Here is a 15,279-nt window from a genome sequence, read left to right as displayed (position 1 = left end):
CTGCCCTCTCCAGCAGTGCGAGTTTCTTCCCACCAGCATCCACCCCACCAAGGCAGCCAGGCACACTTACTCCCAGGAGCCATTAAGCACCTATGAGCAAGCAGCACTTGTGCCTCATGGGCAGCACCAGACCTGACTTGGTACAGCAGGGCATCGTCCAAACAGGCAGCGCTGGCCTGTGCGCCCCCCCCCGGCCATGCTCAGCATTAAGCCATTGTCAGTACAGCCCTCCCGCTGCACCAGCCAGAGCATGGGCCTGTCAGACTGCAGAGGAAACAGCAGGCTCACAGTATGAAGCCTAGCACCAGCCCCCCTGCAGCCTTTTCCTCCCACCCCCAGGCGCTGAGATTACAGCAGGGCCAGCCCTGCAGGGTAGGACCTACAACAGGCATCCCACAGCTCACCTGCAGCTGAAGCCAACTCCCTGGAGCCAGGGCTAGCCTGCTGAGACCAGCCAGGGCTCAGTGAATAGCCTCCCTCCCCCAGGAAATGCAACACAGCTAGGAAGGTGAGACGGGAGTTCTTTCTTAGCTTGGTTTATTACAGACACGACTGTGGAGGGGAAAAGATGATTAACAGAAGCACGGAGTGTTGGTCCTGCACTCTCCACACTGAGCCAGCGGCGGCTGCACCCCCTTCCCACAGCCGCCGCCACCACTTCCTCACCCCGTCCTGGCAGGGATGAAGATGCCCTTGCCAGGACTGAGAGGCAGCGCCCCATGCAGCTGCAGGTACAGAACGGGAGAGTGCCCCAGGGTCATTCAGCCAATTCTGCACTCAGCCAGGCACTAGCTGCCCTCTTTGCCCCATGAGCTGACTTTTGGCACTTGAAGGGTTAAACCAAGATCAGCTGGAAGGGGGGCGCAAGGGAAAGGCTTGGCTCACCAGTGGGGGAGGAACAGAAGTCCAGTGCTGGCTAGGAGTCCTCCAGAGCAGTGGAGTCCAGTTCCCAGCATCCCCTGGCTGGCATCAGTTACATGCCCAGAGCAGAATATGCTCTCCAGCCCCTTACCCCGCAACCACCACCCCATGAAGCCTACAGCCACCTCCCTCTGTGAGGCATGGGGGGAGAACAAATCCACCTTGGACCAAACCCCACACCCTGTGCATAGGGGCACCACGCAGTAAGGCCAGGGTAGCGCTAGGAGGCGCCCCCTGCACACTCCTTCCCCCCAACCTCAGGCCAGGAAAGGGGGGAATCTCTTCTAGCAAGAAGTGGTTGGGCCCATCAGCAATACACCCCCTCCCCCAGCTGGTTCAGGCCAACTCCACAGGGCCCCCCTCACAACTAGTTTCATTCAACCTGGAGCAGCTGCACCTTCAAACCCAGCCACTTTAGAGCCCAAGGGGAATTTCCCTCCCAGCCCCTGCTGATGTGTATGAGGCACAACACTCCACCGACTGGACCAATCACTGCCCCCCCTTGCAGCCAATCAGCAGCCTGCAGATACTTCTTGAGGGCTAATGGCAGTTCTTCTTCCTGGGGGGCAGGCCAGAGTCTCCCATAGCCCCCCACCGCTGCCAGAGGGGAACAGGAATAAATAAGACGATGCTGAGCCATGAACAGCAGTATGGCCCCGGAGGAAGGTGGTGACTCCCATGATGCAGCTCCCCTCATCACCATGGTGCCATCTTCAAGCCGGGCTGTGCTGGGCACCATGGCACAGCTGGCAGGGGAGGGCGAAGGGGGGCACTACAGGGGACGAGGCGGGTCTATTTGTCCTTCTTGCTCTCGCCGTTGGGGAGCGCCGTGCCAGCAGCCAGAGGATCCTGTGGCTCCTCGTCTCGCTGCTTCGACAGCTTCCTGGCCTTCTGGTACAGCTCGTTCAGGCTGAACTCCCGGATCACGTTCTCCTGCGGCACAGACACAGGCCTCAGCGCCTACCCTGGCACAGTCGCCTGTGAACCCATCGCCGGGGCCTGCTGCAGGCGACAGCCTCTCACCAGGAGTAAGAGGGGGAAGGGGGCAGCACCCTAGGCCCGGCCAGCCGCTGGCTGTTTGCAGTGAGGGGATCCCTCAGTGCCCTGCAGGATGGGTACAGATTGCCCAGAGGCATGTCACAGTGGGGCACATGGGGCTCCTGGTGGTGGGAGGGAAGCTCCCCGCTCACAGGAAGTGGGTTAAGAAGAGAATTGTGCCCCACAGCCAGTAACGCTGTGCAGATCAGGAGCTCAGCATGGGACGGGCCCAGCAGAGAGGATGACCCTATCCAGCCCATGGCCGGCCACCACAGCCAATGCCCCAATGCTCGGCAAAGAGTCCAACAATTTAACAGGCAGGACTGAACCTAGACAGCTCCTGCAGCTGTGCAGCGCCCCCCGGGGCCTTGGATGAGACCTGCCCCTTGCCCTGTGGTGTAGCCCCACCCATCCCACCTCGGAGAAGGTCCAGGAGACAGCCCGGCCCTTCTTGTCGATCTGTGGCCGGCGCATCACCTCCTTCCCGCCCTGGAAGAGGATCAGGGTGGGCAGCTGCTTGGTGAGGGGCGAGGTGCTCACTTTGTACCTGTGGGGACGGACGGAGTGACCCTCGGAACACTGAGATCCTAACCCCTCTCCCCACCCAGCGCTCAGGACCAGCACTGCTCTTTCCCTGCCCCTAGCCCCCCAGGCTAGAAGGAAAGGAGAAGACTCCCCTTCCCAGACACCAACCTCCCCTTCAATCCAAAGCAACAGGACAGTGCATGCAGCTGCACGTGGGGTTGAGCAACATCCCAAGGGTTCGCCGTGAAGGACACAGACTCCACTCCGGCGTAGCTCTGGTTTATAGCTGGAACATGCCCCAGACTTCATTTGTTTCAGGGCCTCTCTGAAGCAAGGCTAGGGGGCAGTAGACTACCCAGGGTTCCTCCAGGTGGGGGAAGGAGACTTGGGAGGGGAGCTGGTTCCCAACACAGCCATGTCCCTGCAGGGGGATCCCAGCAGAGCAGATGGTATCATCATCCTCCTGTCTGGGATGGTGCTGAGTCCGCTGGGGCGGGGCGGGTAGCGGTGGGGGAGCGGAACAAGCCCACTTTTGCCCATGACATGGAAGCCTGAGACTGATCTAGTCACTCCTGGCAGCGCCGGCTGCCCCCACAGCAGCCGGACCCGCTCACCTGGTGCTGACATCAGGGTAGCGGCCCACGTCCACCTTGCCGAAGTTCAGCCCTGTGCAGTTGTACCTGGGAAGGAGGGGGGGCAGTGAGCGCAGGGCGATATCAATGAGTGGGAGGGAAGCATGGGGGCAAGAGCATGTGGCTGGGCTGAATCCTCCACCACCAACCCCAGCCGGGTCGGCTCCATTCCCTGCTCCCCGGGACAGTCCCACCCCCACTCACCAGATTCCCAGCTGGGCGCCACTCACTTGAGAGACAGGTCAGCGTAGATGGGCGCGAACGACTGGCACTCATTGGACCAGTTGGCAAAGAACTCCACAATCCAGGTCACCCGCTTGTCCCGCTCTAGTTCCTCCTGCGGCACAGGGAGAAGGGTCAGCTGGAGGAACCACGCCAGACACAGACGCTGCCCCCAAGAGCCAGGCCAGCTGCAACCATAGGTACCACGAGGGCCACAGCTCCAACCCCGCCAGCCCAGCACCCCCTTCTGGGGTCACAGCACAGCCTGCTGGTTAGGCCAGAGATGAGCGACTGCAGACTCAAGCTGGTGCCCATGCCACAGCAGCCCACGTGCGATTTGTGGCCCGGGGGTTAGGATGGTGGCTGATACTCACGTCAATGGTTTTATCGCTGAAGTATTTGATATACTCAGGGCCCAGGTACAGAGGTGGCTTGCAGGTCATCAGGAACACTGAAAAGAAGCACACTCTCACCGTGAGTCACTTCACCCTCTAGGAGCCCCCCCACCTGCAGCCAACACCGGGGCTTAAACCAGACTCACCCCCCAGCAGGCACACATGGGAGGGCTGGGCCTGCTGTGACTGGCTACACTTTGGGGCTTGGACACCGATCTGAAGAGAGGGGGCAGGGAGCCCAGGTGGGCACAGAACCCAAAATTTGATTTCTAGGACTAGGTCACTTGCTCTGTGGCCTTACAGGAAGGTTGGATAAAGCATCTCCTGCTGGGTTCCTGGGCTAGCAGATGGGAGGAAGCTGTAGATGTGGGGTATGCCTGGATTTTAAGAAGGCTTTTGACAGTCTCACAAGCGAACGAGAGAAATGTGGGTGAGATGAAATTATTATAAGGTGGGTGGCCAGCTGGTTGAGAGCATAGTTATCAATGGCTTGCTGTCAAACTGGAAGGGAGAATCTAGGTGTCCTGCAGGGGTCAGTCTTGGGTACAGTAACATTCAATACTCTCATTAATGACTTGGAAATGGAGTGGAGAGTATGCTTATAAAAGCTGCAGTCGATCCCAAGCTGGGAGGGGTTGCAAGCACTTTGGAGGGCAGGATTAGAATTCAAAATGACCTTGACAAACTGGAGAATCGGACTGAATTCAACAGGATGAAATTCAATAAAGACAAGTGCAAAGTACTACACATAGGAAGGAAAAAAAAACAAACCAGCTGCACAGCAGGGAATAACTGGCAAGGTGGTAGTACTGCTGAAAAGGATCTAGGGGTTACAGTGGATCAAAATTGGAACACGAGCCAACAATACGATGCAGTTGCGAAAAACGTTAATCTCATACTGGGGTGTATTAATAGGAGTGTTGTATGAAAGGCACGGCAGGTAATTGTCTCACTCTTCTCGGCACTAGGGAGGCCTCAACTGGAGTTTTGTGTCCTGTTCTGGGTGCCACCTTCTCAGAAAGATGTGGACAAATTGGAGTGAGTCCAGAGGAGAGCAACAAAAAGTGATGAAAGGTTTAAAAAACCTGACCTACGAGAAAAGGTTAAAAAAACTGGGCATGTTTAGTCTTGAGAAAAGACAACTGGAGGAGGGTAGGGAACGCAATAACAGTCTTCAAATAGTTAAGGGCTGCTATAAAGAGGATTGATTCTTCACGTCCACTGGAGGTGGGACAAGAAGTAATGGGCTTAATCTGCAGCAAAGGATAGTTAAGCTCTGGAACAGGCTTCTAAGGGAGATTGTGGAATCACTATCATTGGAGTTTTTTTAAGAACAGGTTGGGCAGGTACCTGTCAGGGATGGTCTAGGTTTATGTAGTCCTGCCTCAGTGCAGGGGCTGGACTAGACTTCTCAAGATCTCTTCCAGCTCTACATTTTTATGATAAATTTTGCTACATCTTCTAGCTCTTCTATAGTGCTTTTCATCAGTGGATCTCAAAGCACTTTACAATGGATGTCAGTAGCAGTCTCTGCATTATACAGATGGGGAAACTGAGGCACGGAGCAAGGAAGTGACTTGTTGAAGGCCCCACAGCCAAGCACGGGAGCTGAGAACGGAACTCAATTCCACTCCAGTGCTCTATCCACTAGGCAACACTGCCTCCTTACAGCCTGAACTCTCCATATGTGGGTTGGTTAAGCTGTACAGGGGATGCGTGTGTTAGCAGGTAGGGAACAAGGGGATGGCATGGAAGGGCTGGAGGCTAGAGAGCAGTGGAAATGTGCAAGGCTTCAAGTGGCTCCAATATTCATGATTGGGGCAAAGGTTTAACACAAGCTCAGGCATTGGCAGACACAAGCAAAGCAGGGAGGGTGGCGGAGACACAGAGGGAGGTGGCTTTTTCACAGGGCAACGGTGGAAAGTGTGTAACATCGAGGTAGAAAGCAATGTGTTTGCGCGGAACCATGGCTGTCCACGCACAGCACAGAGAAGATCTGGGCCCACCAAGAACAAACCTCAGTACTTTCCACTTGGAGATCTCAAAGCACTGAGAAGGGCAGGGACTCATCTGGGATCACAGAGGGCAGGGACAGAATTCCCGACCCACCAAGCCAGCCTGCCTCCCAATTGCCAGCCCTGTGACATTAAAAGGCCACATGGCCCAGCAGGGAAGGGGGCTAGGGGGCTGGTTCTCACCCAGAGGAATGCTGGAGGGAGGAGGAGAGCATGGTAGTGAAGGTTGAAGCGAGCCTCCATTAGAAAGTGGGTATTGTCTATACCCATCCCCCACAAAGGACCCGGGTGCATCACATCTCCCTAGTGTGGACTGTCAGAGATTTTCCCCAGGGAATTTCCCTGAGACAGGACAGGAGCAAAAGAGGCCGAATGCCATGACACAAAAAGGGATGGTGCATCTCAAAACGGAGGGCTCAACCAAAGGACAACAGGTTTGTTTCACTCTAAGGCCCACAGAGACGCCGACTTTATAATGTGTGCACTAGTAGCCCATGGCCCAGGACCTAGTCATGCTAGATGCTGTACAAATACAGAACCAGCCAACAATCCAGATCACAGGGAGCTTGCAATCTAAGACAAGATATGGGCAGAGCAAGGCAGCAATGAGACAACTGGTCAGCATGGTCTCTGCATACCAGCCGCCTAGCCCACGCCAAGTTTCGTGTTGGTATCATAGCAAAGGAGAGCTGTGAGGACAATCTGGAGGAGGAGGAAGCTTTGTGGATGTTGATGGGAGCTCCTCCCACAGGGAGGGGCAGCAAGGCAGCATGAAGGGGCCTGTTTGAAAATGGAACAACCGAGTGATGATGGTTGGGCCCATGGGGGGGGGGGGGGGGGGGCGGAGTTGACACCACCATAGCCTATCAGAGGCTAGATGGGTGGGGACAGGTTGTGAAGGACCCTGAAAGGGAAGACAAGTGGTGTATGTCTGATGTGATGAGGAAGGGGGAGCCAAGAAGACAGGCAAAGAGAGGGGTGAAGCAGTCAGGGTGACCAGCCAGGAAAATGGTCTAAGCAGCAGAACCTATTTGCATAGGCCCCTATTGCCAAAGCAGGATCCCACCTCTGCAGTTACTCCCCTCTGGGACAGGAAAGTATGAACAGCTTCCACCCAAACAGTGCAGCCAGAGGGAGCTCGAGACCTTCCCCCACAAAGTGATAGGAACTTAACAGCATTTAAAGCCAATTGATGGCTGAGGGCCAGTACATTCACAGTAAGGTGACACTTAACTTGCACCCCTGAAATACAGGGTAAGGAAGCTCAGAGACCATGCCCTTTATCTGAGACAGGGCTTAAGGAGTTCAGTCGCTGTCCGGTAGGAGGCAGAAGGGAGGTGTGCAGATAGGGAGGGTGGGGCCATTTGGCTCTGGCTGCTCAGCACCGTGGGGCATGTGGAACGGGAGATGCAGAAGCTGGATACGCACGGCAGTGTTTCAGTAACAGTCCTCTCTCCCACCCAGTGTCTGTCTGGCCTATTTAGATAGGTAGCTCTTCAGGACAGGGACCATTTCTGATTCTGCACGTGCAGCACCTAGCACCACGGAGCACTGATCTGCGGTGGGGTGCAGAGATGGTACTGAAATACAGACTCGACTCTGTAGGGAGGCCAACCATGTCCCCGAGGCGGCATCTCACCTATGCACAGCGTCAGGTAGAGCAGCCCCATCCTCACGTCCAGCCGGAAGAAGAGGATCGCGTTGGCCACTTTACTGAACATGAAGATGTTCCCCACATGCTGATCCACAGTGACTGGGGGAGAGAAAAGGGGGGGGTGAGGGTCAGACCCATATAAATGCCTCAGTTCAGGGAGAAGCTGAGGTGCATGTGGAATAGACTAGGCTTGTGAACCAGCGCCTTCCCCCTTTAGATCCAACACAGACTGTCCCCCGGATTGATGCCACCATACACTGACCCATATTCTCCTCACACTGGCTTTGGGGCACAGCTGCCCTAGGATCATCCCGATCCTGCCACGTGCTCTCCTCAGCCAGACACCTTCCAGTCCTTCCCCCCTTGCTTCCCAAGCCAGAGTCCTTCTTGTGGTCTGACATGGAGACCAAACCTGCCCAGCCCTTGGTATGCCCTCCCCACATCTCCTGCAGAACAATTCCAATGAGGGGTAGGGGAAACTCACTGGATCTGCGGTTCTTCATCATCACGATGGCACTGAGAAACATGAGGATCTCCACCTCCCGCTGAAAGAAAGAACAGGGTGAGCACCCAACGTGGTGATGGTGGTAGGGAGTGAGCTGCACCAATGCAACAGGGGTGGGGGGGCCGCAGAGTCAACATGACTCAGAGAGGGGGCACCAATCCATACCAACGAAGCACAGAGTGGGGGCTGCTAGGCAGAGCCACCACGGCACAGAGAGGAGGCCCCACGGTGAACCAATGCAGCTGGGGGATGGGACACCTAGGCAGAACCAACAGGGCACAGAAAGGGAGGCCCCCCAACTGCAAGCACAAGCACACTGAACCAATGCAACATGGAGAGGGGAGTGCAGGCCACAGGTCCCCACAGGGGAAATTCTGGAGCATGGTCTCAGAGCGGATCTCGACCTCAACCCATCATAGGGACTGGGGAGAGTTAGGGGGGATGACAGGTCCTGGGGGGAGGCAGGCCCTGCCTCAGTCAATTCACACACGTTCCTGTTGAAGGAGTTCTGCTGGGAGGCTCAGGCCTGTACTGGGGGGGTGGGGTCCAGGTCTCACCCAGTCTAAGTCACAGGAGTTCCCAGGAAGCATGTGGGTTACTGGCCCACATCCTGGTACTGAATGAAACGGGGAGGGTGGAAGTTGGTGCTGGGGGGTTGAGTTTACATCTCATCCAACTGAAGTACAGACTGGGGGGGAGGCAGCTCGGCAGCGGTGTGGGGAGATTTGGCTCAGTCCTGGTGTGAGGAGGGGTACGCACTCTGGGGTCTCACCTGAACAAAGGGTACCGCTGCGGGGAGGTTCAGTTCACGTCGCATCCAGTCCAGGTTACAGGGATTCCGGGGGCGGCGTGCGTGTTTCGGGTTTGTCCCAGGCTGAGTTTCACCCAGGCGAAGTCGCAAGGACTCCGGGGGTGGGTGTGTTTTGGGTCAGGTGGATCGGGTCGGTACCGGGCGGGGGCGGGTCTCAACGAGTCAAAGTCGCAGGGCGCTGGGGGTGGTTCGGGTCGGTACGAAGGCGGGGGAGTTTGGGTCTCACCCATTCGGAGTCGGGGGGGGGGGTGAGTGTGTTTCGGGGTCAGCACCGGGGGGGGCTCCGGGTCGGTGACGGCGGAGGGGGGAAGGGGGTTCGGGACTCACCCAGTCGAAGTCGCAGGGGTTCCCATCCTCGCGCTGCGTGGGCAGCCCCTGGCAGAGCGGCGGCACCTTGCGCACCAGCAAGAAGGCGGCGGAGAGCAGCGCCGAGAGCGGGTAGTAGGGCCGCGCCAGCCAGCGGCACAGCCCGGGCACCGAGTAGAGCAGCGCCAGCAGCGGAGCCAGCACCGCCATCTTCACCTACACTGACCGCCCCGCCGGAGGAGGGGCCCCGTGCGCTGCGGAGACGGCCCCTCCACCGCACGCTCCACCGCTTCCTATTGGGCAATCCTGACGCCAATCATGATGAGGGCGGGGACTTTAGGCAGACCTCCATCATCATTGGCCGCAGCTACTGACACTCATTACCCAACCTATCCGATTGGATTAAGGGATTGCAAAGGGGACGGGATTGCTGGAGTGAGGGACTAATCCGATAGCGAGAATTGGAATGACGTAAATTCCAGAGCCGGTTGTCATCATCGTGCGCAGGGGAGAGAACGAATCACGTCAGGGCTGACTTAATATAGCTTTTTGTCCAATCAGAAACACAGATGAACGTGATATTGGGCGGGGTTGAAAAGAGATTAACCAATCAAAGACATGTAGACAGTAAATCGCCCTCCAATGAAGACGAAGCGGGTAGTCACGTCTCCGAGGAGTCAGGCCAATGGGCGGAGAACGCGCGCGGGGCATGCTGGGATGATGGAGAATTTCTCGGCTCTCTTCGGAGGGGCCGAGCCGCCGCCTCCCGCCGCGGCCGCCGCGCTGGGGTTCGGGCCGGGAAAGCCGGGAGGGCCCAGTGCCGGGCCGCCTCCAGCAGCCGCCGCGCCCCCGACCGCGGAGGATGCGGCCCGCAAGGCCACGGCTGCCATCGGCCCCTTCTACCTGATGCGGGAGCTACCAGGTAGACAGCTAGGGGCGGAGCTTGCGGGTTGCTAGCCAATCAGGCTCCTGGGGACTGGCCGTGATTGGCCTGGCCAATCAGATCCCTCAGACGCTTCTGATTGGCCTCTCTCTCCACCTTTCAGCGGCCGGGCCTGCTTTCTCCTGCCCAATAGGCAAAAAGTGGAGGCGGGTCTTGAGGGGCTTGGTTGGATTGTCAGTCGCTTCTGCCAATGGGGGGAGGTAGCGAACCTACCCGGAGGATGGGAGGGGGGCCGTGTGTATGAACGTGCGGGTTGGCAGCTCTGAGACCCCCGAGGATGGAAGGCGAGACTGCGGGGGGCGGGGAAACGGAGTCTCCCAGCCAATGGGGAGGTTAAAGGTTGTGAGGGCTGGATCCCGGCATGGGGCGGGGCGGGGATTGTGGGGGAAGGCTAAAGAGAAGCTAGCCTGCTCCCAACTGGGTCCGTCCTAGCCATTTTCCAGAATCCTCTGCGTCCTGGGTCAGTCAGTGCCCGGGTGGGGGGCTCAGTGGAGGAAGCAGGGAGGGAGAGCTCCGAGGGGGGGCGGCTGGCTGGCTGCAGTCTCCCCCAAGACACAGACCCAAGGTCCTGGCGGCTCATGGAAGATCCCCCAGGGGCTGGGCCGTGATCTGCGGCGTCCGGCCCAGATGCCGCTTTGTGGGGTTCGACCCGGTCTCCTCTCCCCTGTTGCCAGCCGGGCACACGAGTCTCCGTCGCTTTGTGCCCTGCAGGTGGCCTGGTGCTGCCGTGAGCCCTTGGGCAGCTGCCGTGAGCCCTTGGGCAGCTGCCGTGAGCCCTTGGGCAGCTGCCGTGCCCTGCCCCACGCTGGTCGTTCTGGTCTCCACCCCACTCTAGAGCAGCCCGGGCTCATCTGTGCTCTGCCTGTAGCCAAATGCTCCAGAGACGTCACCGAAGCTTCACAGCCATGCTGGGCAGGGCAAGCGCCATCCTCAGCTTGCAGCTGGAAAGAGCTGAATTGGACTTGCCCAAAGCCAGAGGGGAAATCTGTGGCAGAGCTGGGAAGGCAAGCCAGGAGTCCTGGCTCCCAATTTTGTATGCAGACTGCTCAATCACGCTGCTTCCAGCAAGGCTGGGTGTCAGTGTAAAGCGTTGCTCTCCTGCTATCTTCCCAGGCAACATGGAGCTGACGGGCAGCACCAACCTGATCACACACTACAACTTGGAACACTCCTACAACAAGTTCTGTGGCAAGAAAGTGAAGGAGAAGCTGAGCAACTTCTTGCCCGACCTGCCGGGGATGATTGACTTGCCGGGCTCGCACGACAACAGCAGCCTGCGCTCCCTTATTGAGAAGCCGCCCATCTGCAGCAGTTCCTTCAACCCCATCACTGGCACCATGCTGACTGGCTTTCGCCTGCACGCCGGCCCAGTGAGCTTTCCCCTGAGCTGCTGGAAGTGGGAGGGCAGCTTTGGGGTGGGGGTCAGAGCAGGGGGACTCTGCCCTGGTTTGGGTTAGGGAAAGATGAGGTAGAGAGGTCTGCTGAGAAAACAAAACTCCCTCGCTGGTTAACTAGGTGATATGTAGTGGGAAGAGAGCTGATGTGTAGGGATACACCATCTACCCTGCTATTTGTCTCTTCCAGTTGCCAGAACAGTGTCGCTTGATGCACATCCAGCCACCCAAGAAGAAAAATAAACACAAGCACAAGCAGAGCCGCACCCAGGATCCTGTCCCCCCAGGTAAAGGCTGCACCCCACAAATCCATCAGTCCCTTCTCCCAGACCTGTGTCTGCACCTGCCTAATGTTCTCCAGGGCCCAGTAACATTATGGCTGGGCCAACCATCCCCCGTCCCCCATGAGGGGATTCACTCGAACACAAATCTGTGGTTCTCTTTGCAGAAACCCCCTCGGACTCCGACCACAAGAAAAAGAAGAAGAAAAAGGAGGAGGATCCAGAGCGGAAGAGGAAGAAGAAAGAGAAGAAGAAAAAAAAGGTAAGTGACAGTAAGGGGGAGAATTCCTGGTTCATTTCCTTACTAGAAATCAGTGCCCGCAGCACACACCCAGCTACGCTTAACCTCCGGCTCTGGAGTCTGTGTCCTAATGTAAAGGCCCTGGAGGGTTGGGGTCTGATACTGCTGGTGACCCATGTAGTCCCACCTAGAATGGACAGAAAAACAGGCTTTTGCCCACCAAACTCGTGTGCGTGAGAGGGAGAGGGAAAGGCACCGCCCCCCCCACCCCCCCAGGGGTGGGTGGGAGACTGTGGGTGTAACCCCTTCCTTGGGAGTGGTTTTTGGAAACTCAAGACTCAAATATTTTGTATTAGGAAATGCTGCTTTGATGCCTCCCGAGTGTTGTAATTCAGCTGCCCTATGCTCCTTTCTCCTGTATGGGGCAGGCTTCTTGTTCAGTCTGCAATTCCCATGATGCACCATGGGCAAGGAGTCTGATGATCCACCACCTTCCCTCTCCATGAGAGTCCCTGGCCATGGTACACCATGGGAGATGTAGTCTGGCTAGGGAGCCTGGCCTAGAGAGAGGAATGGAAATGCAAAACACCTGAACTACAGCTCCAGTGAGACACCAGGGCTGCAGTTGCAGATTGAAATATTGGGGCGTTCGGTTTTGGGGGGGAAACACTGACATTTCCTGTGGGAATCACATGCTGTTGGGAGACAAGTGGGTACACATGGAAACCAGGCCAAAAATTCTGAGTCTTCATTCCCCCCTGCTCTGATTCGTCCCTGGGCTGAGGAATCCTGTCCTGACTTACAGTCCCTGTAGCTCCACTATGAATCCTTACAAGGGTCTGTCTGTCTGACTCAGAACCGGCACAGCCCAGAGCATCCAGGCGTAGGCAGCTCCCAAGCCAGCAGTAGCAGCAGCCTCCGGTGAAGGACCGGTACTGACTGTGGCACTGAGATGACTTCGGGGAGATACCCATCCCACAGCAGTTGGTGATGGGTGAGTGGCACTGGAGGCGACGTTAAGAACTACCCTGGAGCGGCTCACGGGGGATAACTGGGCTGCCCCACCTGGGGGCCCCAGCGTGTACAGACATCCCGGGCATCAGCCTGGTGGGAGCATGGACTCAGCTGGAGATGGGGCGCCGGCTGCTGCCTTTACCCGAAGCCCGGGCTGGCTCGTCCCTTTTATACCAAATAATCCTCCGGGCCGCAGAGGCTCTTTTTTATTCACATTTTAATTAAATCTCTGCTTGGAGGAGATGCTGGTGGCTGTGTTTGAAAGTGCCCTGCTCCCTACCTTGTGCCTGGCTAAGCCTAGGCTTCCCCATCCCTGGGCCATGGCAGCATGATGGAGGGGGGCTGGCCCAGGCCAACAGCAGAGCAAGCTTTGAGGGCACGGATTCCAAGCAGTGGGAGGCAGATCACAGGCCGGATGGGCAGAGCTCAGCCAAACAGAGGGGGAGGAAGGGGCTGAGTCCCTTTCCTAAAGGGGCGGGTGTCCAGCTCACAGCTCCCCAGGGCGTTAAACAGGCCCGAGCCTGACCAGACTGGGGAACAGACGTGTGGCTTCAGCTGGGCAGTTCTGCTACTTTTTCCTGCCTTGGCCAGCCAGGATCACTGGCCTAAAGGGGCCAGTAGGGAGGCACTACCCTCACTTAGGAAGCCACCTGGTGCTGCAGTGCCCAGGGCAGCAAAAGGCTGTCCCTGCTCTGCAGCTGAAGGTAGCGAATGCCCAGCTACCAGTGTCAGAATGGCCCCTGTGCATCCTCTAGGAACCCTCCCGTCCCAGCCGAGTGGCTGCCTTCCTCCAGCTAAGCGGGCAAAGCAGCGGCTGCCTTAACAGGTGATTCTAGTTGCCTCCCCCTGAAGCAGCAGAGGGCTGGCAGAGTTGGGTGGCTCCATGCTGCTACTCCTGGCTTGACTCTCAGCAGTTCTCAGGGGGCCCCAGTGTTTTACATCAGTGGGAGGTGGAATCCTCTGAACCAGCTGGAAGCAGAGCGAGCTCACACCACCATGTGTGGAGCTCTCGGGGGTGGGGATCCCCATGTCCCAGCAGCTTCTGGGCCGCTCTTTCTGGAGCTGGGTGCTTCTCAAAATTGCCTGTGCGTCTCTTCTGGGCCTGCTGCAGGGCAGGGACAGCCCACTGTTCTCTGCCCCCAGCTCTCCCTTCCTGTCCCATTGGGGGGCTGCTGCCCCAGCTGCTGCTGGGCTCTTTCCCCAAGCCGGGCTTTTTCAGGGGGGAGAGAATGTGCCCTGTAGGTGTGAACCAAGCATGGGTCCATCTCCAGAGAGCAGCAGCTGCTGCCTTCCTTCAGGAGCCAAGCATGCTAGCCCCCTGGGGGAGGGGGATGTCCCAGCTGAAAGAGCAGAGGCAGCCTCATCCCTTCCTTCTGCCCCTCTCCTGCAGTGGTGGCTCCACCCGCCCTGTCCCCATTCAGCCTGCAGCTGGCTGGCTGCTGGGGCTGTGTAATACACCCCCCATCCCACCCTGGCGATGATGACAGAGTGGGGCCAGCAGTGAGTCCACTCCCCACCTGGGACAATGTGGAGCTGTTGCTGCAGCCTCAGAAGGCAGGAGTGGTCATAAATCCACCACACAGGTGAGCTCAGACCCGCCCCAACAGTGGGGGGTGAGGGGAGGACTTTGCCTCCCCCTCCTGCCCTCTCCCCCCCGCACTCCCTTGCATCAGATGCTGTCTGAGCCAGCACCTGTGTTCACCGGTCTTCCTGCAAAATACCACAGCACAGGCTTGATCCAATTCCTTCACCCAACCCAGCGCTCCCTACACTAGGACCTGGCCCAACTGACTGCTGCTGTCTTGGAGGGGCAGGAGCCTTTGCCATCCCCTCCACTGCAGGATCTCGGAACTGGGAAACAGCTTCCCCTGGTGGGAGAGGGTAGCTGGGAAACTGGGCCTCAGGAGCAGGGCCCTAGGGCGGCCCAAAGGGGCTGCACGGACCAGTTACTGTGCAGGAGGCAGGATGTGCACTGGCCTGGAGCAACGTAACAGCCCTTCCCCCAGGAGACCCATAAGGCCAAAGGGGCCCTCGCCTTCTGCACCCCAGTATTAAAGCATGCATGCACTAGGGAAACTGAGGCACAGTGATGAGCTGGCCAAAGGCACAGAGGGAGGCTGCAGCAGAACCCAGCATGGAACCCAGGAGTCCTGACTACTACACCCTAGCGGTAGCTACAGCTGTAGGCAACAGCATCACCTTGCCTTGCCTCCCAGCCCCACTCTGGCAGGTACAGTTGGTCAGGTGATTCCAGCCTCCTATCACAAGGTGGAGCTGGACTGGGCATGGGGTACAGCTGGGTTCCTCTCCTGCCTTTACTGTGGAAGAGGGGGGGTGCAGCCAGGGCCCCAGGACAGGTGCCAGGTGTTGTTCTCTGCTCAA

The 15,279-nt window shown here is 57.8% G+C and overlaps 2 protein-coding genes across 2 annotated transcripts; one reads left to right on the top strand and one right to left on the bottom strand.

Annotated features, from left to right (window-relative positions):
• Nucleotides 1–82: 82 nt before the first annotated feature.
• On the bottom strand, nucleotides 83–9,255 carry TMX2 (thioredoxin related transmembrane protein 2). The gene is made up of 8 exons (XM_067550614.1): nucleotides 9,046–9,255; nucleotides 7,887–7,947; nucleotides 7,388–7,501; nucleotides 3,713–3,789; nucleotides 3,347–3,453; nucleotides 3,099–3,164; nucleotides 2,377–2,506; nucleotides 83–1,854 (listed from the first exon to the last, which is right to left on the bottom strand). Exons 1-8 carry the CDS (start codon nucleotides 9,232–9,234, stop codon nucleotides 1,714–1,716), a joined length of 885 nt encoding a protein of 294 aa, XP_067406715.1. The 5' UTR covers nucleotides 9,235–9,255; the 3' UTR covers nucleotides 83–1,713.
• Nucleotides 9,256–9,710: 455 nt separating this feature from the next.
• MED19 (mediator complex subunit 19) lies at nucleotides 9,711–14,379 on the top strand. Its single transcript, XM_067550612.1, has 5 exons — nucleotides 9,711–9,946; nucleotides 11,081–11,337; nucleotides 11,552–11,648; nucleotides 11,810–11,904; nucleotides 12,740–14,379. Exons 1-5 carry the CDS (start codon nucleotides 9,742–9,744, stop codon nucleotides 12,806–12,808), a joined length of 723 nt encoding a protein of 240 aa, XP_067406713.1. The 5' UTR covers nucleotides 9,711–9,741; the 3' UTR covers nucleotides 12,809–14,379.
• The last annotated feature ends 900 nt before the right edge of the window (nucleotides 14,380–15,279 follow it).

This window comes from Emydura macquarii, unplaced genomic scaffold (assembly GCF_026122565.2).
Source record: "Emydura macquarii macquarii isolate MOO-44397 ecotype Brisbane River unplaced genomic scaffold, CSIRO-AGI_Emac_v2 contig_1305, whole genome shotgun sequence".
Taxonomy (NCBI): domain Eukaryota; kingdom Metazoa; phylum Chordata; order Testudines; family Chelidae; genus Emydura; species Emydura macquarii.
Note: the sequence above shows the minus strand (reverse complement) of the source record. Positions and strands in the feature narration are given on the sequence as shown.

Coding starts and splice junctions, on each gene's coding strand:
- MED19 (XM_067550612.1), top strand. CDS start 9,742: ATGATGGAGAATTTCTCGGCTCTCTTCGGAGGGGCCGAGCCGCCGCCT. Junction 11,649..11,809: donor CCAGGATCCTGTCCCCCCAG/GTAAAGGCTGCA, acceptor TTCTCTTTGCAG/AAACCCCCTCGGACTCCGAC. Junction 11,905..12,739: donor AAGAGAAGAAGAAAAAAAAG/GTAAGTGACAGT, acceptor TGTCTGACTCAG/AACCGGCACAGCCCAGAGCA.
- TMX2 (XM_067550614.1), bottom strand. CDS start 9,234: ATGGCGGTGCTGGCTCCGCTGCTGGCGCTGCTCTACTCGGTGCCCGGG. Junction 7,502..7,886: donor GATGAAGAACCGCAGATCCA/GTGAGTTTCCCC, acceptor TCTCTCCCCCAG/TCACTGTGGATCAGCATGTG. Junction 3,790..7,387: donor CTACCTGACGCTGTGCATAG/GTGAGATGCCGC, acceptor GCTTCTTTTCAG/TGTTCCTGATGACCTGCAAG.